We start from the raw sequence: 6513 nt of genomic DNA, 5'->3' as shown, positions 1-6513 counted from the left end.
TATTTCCGACTTAATAATTGTCCAAAATTCTAGTAGCTGCATAAAGTAATGTTCTTTCCAACTTAAACTCTATGTAATTATGAAAAAAAAAATTGATAAAAACCCGAAAATTTTCTTATTAAATTGATAATTAATTAGTTGTTGTACTGTATAATATTATGTACTATGCTGTAGTAGAATACTTATTATTAGTTTTTTTTTATTCTAAACAAAATTATCTGTGAATGTGTTGTATTTAAGTAAACATAACATTCTGTACACTTTTATAGGCCAATAATAGTTATTTATCGCATAGTATCATGTAAAGCTTTCTGCGGATATAAAAACTAGATTAAAACTAGTTTTGTTAGCCCCGAGATGCTGAAGGCCTCGGTTTACAAAACTGGTGTTGATATTATGATTGTATATTTTTATATTCGTAGAAAACTGGATATGATACGATACATAATTTTTCAGTATGGCTTATAATCGGTTCTAATCCAGCGGATATTTATTTGTGTTTAGAAGCCACACCAGAAAATTGTTTTCTCGTATTCATTCGAATCCGGTGGATAGGAACCGCATCTCATCCATACGAAAAAACTATGTCTAGCATCGTATTATATCCAGCTTTCTACGAATATAAAAATGTAAGCTGTCTATAATACGATGCGAGAAATAACTATTATTGGCCTGTGAGTTTTTACACTTTCTGTAGCAACTAAATATTATCCACTCTCTACTTCCTCTGAATAGTTTTCCAATTTTATGGAACCAGATTAAAAAGAGTTGGATATTTGCTTCAAGGGATGGATATTACATTCGAAGAGAATCTATTTTGCCTTCTATAATTGAGCACAAGGTTTATTTTTTTTTGAGAGAGGGGACAATGGCCTGTTTATTATACTAGTCCCCAAAGTTTTACTTTTATAATAACGTTTTCTTATTCGTTGACTTAATAACTTTGGAGACTTAAGTAGATTTTGATTGGTTGGTTGATTAAGATAAGTGTCTAAACGTTTCAACTACTAATTTTGATCTACAGATAGGGTAATTTAGTGTATCATCATTGGGGATGTACATCAATTTATCGCCCATTGTCTTATCCCTTTAGACCCCTGATTTTTTCGTAATAAACGATATGAACCTTTATTATTGATCGACTCTCGAGTTGGAGGCAAAATAGATTTTTCATCATATGAAATATTTTTTTCTTGTTTGAAGTATGTTGCTACTGTGATAATGTGATCTAGTAAGTGTATTCTTATTATTTCAGACTAAATTCTTGATTAATGTTGATGGTAAACGGAAAGAATGATAAACCTTTCTAAAAGGTAAGGTCTAAAATAATAGTTTTTAGATTTTTAATTTGAACCTCATTCATAAGTTCATGACAAATTTCTTTATAATAATTTCTTTGGACTGTTAGAGTTTATAGGAGGATAGGATCTTGCTAAGGGTAGGGATGGCAATCCGTCAAATTTTTGGACCGGATTCGGATTCTCACAAGAATCCGTCCAAAAAAATGGCGGATTCAGGATTCGGATTCCGGGTTCTAGCAATATTTTAAAAGGCTTTTCTAAAAATTTTAAAATTTAAGTGATACATATGTCCTAAAAATTAATGTTCTTGGTGTTCTCTATAAATCACTTCCGAGAATCGAACCAGATTTTAAAAGATTTTATTTATAATGATGATAATCTTTGCCTTCAAAAAGGGGAAGTTGAAAGAAAAAACTCAAGACGCTAATTTTAGCCTACCAATTAAGAATCCGAATCCGCTATTAAAAAACGGATTCTGGATTCGGATCCGGATTCTAAAATTGACCAAAAATTGGGCGGATCCCGGATTCGGATACGGATTGCCAACCCTAGCTAGGGGTTTTTAAAATAGACTATTATTATACAATTAAGAGTTAAGATGAATTACTTATCAGTTTGGTTTAATGAAAGAATTCAAGATAATATGAACTGGTTTATGAATCCGCTTAGGATATAATAAATTGAACCACTTATAGTTTTAATGTTTAAATAAACTTTTAACAGATATTGCATCGTATTATAAACAGTTTTCTGCGAATAGTAAAATGCAAAATATCAAAACAAGGATGAGTTTAAGATTATTTTTTTATTATTTGTGGTACGAGGTACGTAACATAATTTTTTAGTTTGTATGAAAACCGGTTTAATTGAATTTTGAGCCATTCTAGAAATAGTTTACATTTACTTTCTAGGCTTAAAAATGGACATGCCGGTTCCAATGGAACAACGCCACACAAAGACATCACAAGAGTCTCTATCAGAGATAAATTATTAATCAAAGAGGTTCAGGAAATGGAAGAAAATTTACCAGCTGGCTGTAAGGTCAGTATGGAACTTACCTGCATAGTTCACTGCTATATAAAGTGGGTTATATTTTTTATTCTCTCGCATATTTCCCGAAAAGATGAATGTTTTATGACTTTAAAACAGGAGTAGAACTCTAAAGTTTGGCATGGCAGTTGCTCTATTATGGTAATAATATTAAGAATATGGGGGAATGCCTAAAACAGACGCATCTCATTAGGACTTCCAGACAAAGGCCGTGCAATCAAACGGTTGGTTGCTGGCTATAGTTGAAATGTTAGTCGTTTGTACAAAATTAGTTGACCATAACTGCATTCTTCGTAATGTTATATTAGATTATTTTTTTTGTCAAATTATACTTTTTATTAGAAGGCTTTTTTACTTATAGGTAAAGTTTGAGGACCCGGATGCTTTCCATGATTTTAAAGTTTTCATATCTCCTGATGATGGTATCTACAAGGGTGGAACATTTACTTTTCATATCAAGGTAAATTGGTGATTTTATTTTTAAAATATAAGGATGACAACATTCATAAGTAGTAAAGCACAAAAAAATTATGGATATATAATTTAAATTTTCAAGAAAATGTTCAGAGGTCTGCTTTAAAGCAGCCAGACTGTTATGGTTGTTATGTACTTGAATTCCCTAATGATGGAAATGTAGACATGAAAAATAAGAGGTATAGTTTTAATACTAGTTGAGTTAATCCTATTTCCTCGGACGGACTGACGAACAGACAATATGAACTATAGATTAGCTTCGCTATTACAAAATTTTAAAAAAATAGTTCAAATTTTGTTGTGTAGGTGCCTTTAGAGTACAATTTATGCCCTCCAACTGTTCACTGCCTCACCAAACTATGGCATCCAAATATTAATCAGGTGAAAAAATGTTGTAAACTATTTTTTTTAGATCTTAACTCGAAGAATCTCTTTCTATTTATGGATTTTTAAACTGTTGCTATAGGTACCTAATTAATTTTAATTAGATCTTTTTTTTCATTAGTTAAGTGGGAAAGGTGCTTAAACCAGGGATCTAAAGGGATGAGACAAAGACAATGGTTGATAAGTTGATGTACATCCCTAATGTTAATACACAAAAGTACCCTATCTGTAGATTGCAATTAGTGGTTGAAACTTTTTGACACTTAACTAAATAAACCAACCAATCAAAATCCAATTAAAGTCCCCAAAGTTGTTTAGCCAACGAATAAGAAAATGTTTTTATAAGAAAATTTAAAATTGTAGGACGGAGATGTTTGTCTGTCCATCCTGCGACAGAACTCTCTGGACGGTCACGGTTGGGCACCCACCAGGAGGATTAAGGATGTCGTCTGGGGACTATACTCACTTTTCGATGACTTGCTAAATTTTGAGGTAAATTGATACTATTGAAAACTAATTTTATTATTCACATAGAATTCATATTTTTCAAACCAGCGTTGCGGAGCCGTTTGATTTTGGTGCGGCTCCGGCTCCAGCTCCGGCTGCGAGTTTGGCTCCGGCTCCAATCGAAAATCAAGATAAACTCAACATATTTTTTTGCCAAGTCTATTTTTTCCTTTTGAAGGTTTTAAAAGTTCAATTTTTGATAAAAATGTACTTGAAAAACTTAATCGGGTCTGAGCCCAACTGAAAAATTATGTGTCGTGTTACATTACAGACAATTTTCTATGAATAATAAAATCAAATCATAAAATGCGATGCGATAAACAACTATTCAAGTCTTTCTGTATAGTTGATGTCCATCTGCCAAAGTAGTAAGAACGAGTGTGCCTGTCTTTATGTAATTTTGCTTATATTGACTATTTTTCCATCGGATTCACAATTGTTTTGAATAAAGGTTCAGGAAATTATTTCCAGACGTACTATGCGCTTTGTTTGTTTTCTTCATTTTATAAGGGCATCAGTTTTTATGAAAGCTAATCTTGTTTTACTATTAGGATCCATTGAATGCGGAAGCAGCTGAAATGTACCAGCATGACAGCAAGGGATTTACTGTCAGGGTCAAAGATTATATCAGGCAAAACATTTAATATAAACACATGTATTATTCAGAGAGAGAGTGGTCAATGAGCTGTTTATTACACTAGTCCCTAAAGTTTTGTAATAACGTTTTCTTATTCGTTGGCTTAACAACTTTGCCGACTTTTGATTAGTTGGTGTAATAAGTTGAGTGTCCAAACGTTCCAACCATTAATTGTAATCTACAGAAGCGGTAATTTTGTGTATTAACATTGGGGATGTATTTCAATTTATCGGCCATAGTCTTATCCCTTTAGATTACCGTCCGCTTTATTGGTGTAAGATCTGAGGGGGAGGCGTAAGTTTAAAAAGCAACTTCATATTTTTTGTGTACTAGATTTTACACAGGGATAAGGCAATGGCTGATAGATTGATGTACATCCCCCAATGATGTTGCACAAAATTACCCCTTCTGTAGATTACAATTAGTGATGGAAACGTTTTGACACTTAACTTAATTAACCAACCAATCAAAATTCAATAAAATCCCCAAAATTGTGAGGCCAACGAATAAGAAAACGTTCTTATAAAACTTTGGGTAATATTGTAATAATAAGCCCAATGTTCCCTCCCTCCCTGACTTTAAGCAAATCCGTTTCATGAACAGGACAGTTTAAACAAACAAAAAAAGGGGCGAAGGGAGTGATTTGTCTTAAAGCAGAATAAAAGGACGGTATCTATACGATTTTATGCACACTACAAAATTTATTTTGATTATTAAATGTTGAAAATGATCAGAATGTATGCACAGAATCACAATGGAAGCCTCCATTCTTAGCAGTATTCAACAGTTCAACAAATATTCTGAGTTAACAAACCTTTCTTGTATCAACATAATTAATTAAACTGTTGGTAAAATATGCCATTGCCCCCTCCCCCCCCCCCCTCCTTATCTATTAAATTGTAAATGCTTACTTTGCTTTTCTATCGAATACCCAATATTACCTAACCTAATCTGACCTAAGGTAACATAGAGTGAAACTACACATCTACCTCTATTTTCAATTTAACAAAAAAAAATAAGTGAGGGGGTTATCAACAGGGGGGGGGGGATTGTATGTTCAATATTAACATAAGTGATTTTACTAACAGTTTTGTTGTGGAAAGGCATGTTATTGTTAAGTTAATGCTTTCTAAACTGGAGAGAACTTCAGGGGTGTATATTATGCATGGGATCCCCTGCTAAAGGGAGGAAGGGGCGGTGGAAATAAAAATACGTAGGAGGGGGAAAAATAAAAAGATAAAAAAGAGTGTTGAAAAATTTCTGAGTTTTTTCCTCCCTGGGGGGAAAATTTAAAAAACATTACTGAAAACATTTTTACATTTCTCCCCCTCTTTGGGGAAAAATTTAGGAGGGAAGGGGAATATTTTACAGCCTGGGATGAATCTTGTGCAGAATATATTATACATCCATGGAGAACTTTATATCATACTTTCATACATAAATTAATGTCAATCTCATCTAACCTTTTTTGAACCTCAAATCAAAAACTTTTAGAGAAACACTGAGATAAAGTCCCTGAAAATGATGTGATTTTGTACCAACCTATCTTGGTATCTTTTATTCAAATTATTCAACTTTTATAGTAATTTTTGTTTACGTGAAATATACATTCTGAAATTTGTATTCCTAAGTTTTCTTGTAATTTTTTATTAATACACTTTAATGTAACCTATGTAAAACAGTTTTACTTGTAAAAGGTAATTTCAATTTACTAATAAAATATTAACAATTGTATCATTAAGTAGTGCAGCATATACATAGTAATTAGAAAATAAATATGTACACTTACACAGGGAAGTAGAGGACAATGGAATATAAATAATTCTTCCAAGCCCAGATTTTACACTAATGAATAGCTAGGAAGAATAATTTTTCATCCATTGTCTTTTACATGTATTTCTGTTGTTTGTAAATTTAATGTTTAAAAGACAATAAGTTTAGCTACTTCATATTCGTACGTTCGTTACGTCAGTTGTGTTTTGGTACTGTTGTGGCAAAGCAAAACTTAAACAAATCTTTAAGAACATTAATTTGAAACTAATTCAGTGGTTTTGTTTTCTGGTGGATAAATATTTGTTTTAGTAGAAATTTTGTCATTTAAGACTAGAAAAATAAGGTTATCGATAAGTTTATTACTAAAAGGGCCAAGCTAAAAAGTTG

The 6513-nt window shown here is 32.1% G+C and overlaps 1 protein-coding gene across 34 annotated transcripts; it reads left to right on the top strand.

The window, feature by feature from the left end:
- The first annotated feature begins 1211 nt into the window (after positions 1-1211).
- LOC145321550 (NEDD8-conjugating enzyme UBE2F-like) lies at positions 1212-5974 on the top strand. 34 transcript variants are annotated; one of them, XR_013880306.1, is made up of 9 exons: positions 1212-1313; positions 2213-2342; positions 2713-2811; positions 3132-3206; positions 3573-3701; positions 4268-4347; positions 5088-5174; positions 5473-5503; positions 5768-5974. XR_013880306.1 is itself a non-coding variant. In XM_080162972.1 (8 exons), exons 1-7 carry the CDS (start codon positions 1294-1296, stop codon positions 5125-5127), a joined length of 573 nt encoding a protein of 190 aa, XP_080019098.1. In that variant the 5' UTR covers positions 1212-1293; the 3' UTR covers positions 5128-5174; positions 5473-5974. The 34 variants fall into 34 exon arrangements, 4 of the variants coding, with proteins under 4 accessions (XP_080019098.1, XP_080019097.1, XP_080019096.1 ...); XR_013880308.1 differs by having other exon boundaries at positions 5473-5505; positions 5850-5974; XR_013880303.1 differs by having other exon boundaries at positions 5473-5505; positions 5746-5974.
- Positions 5975-6513: the final 539 nt, after the last annotated feature.

The sequence above is a fragment of the Acartia tonsa genome, chromosome 6, assembly GCF_053477335.1.
Source record: "Acartia tonsa isolate MP-2025a chromosome 6, ASM5347733v1, whole genome shotgun sequence".
NCBI lineage: Eukaryota > Metazoa > Arthropoda > Copepoda > Calanoida > Acartiidae > Acartia > Acartia tonsa.
Note: the sequence above shows the minus strand (reverse complement) of the source record. Positions and strands in the feature narration are given on the sequence as shown.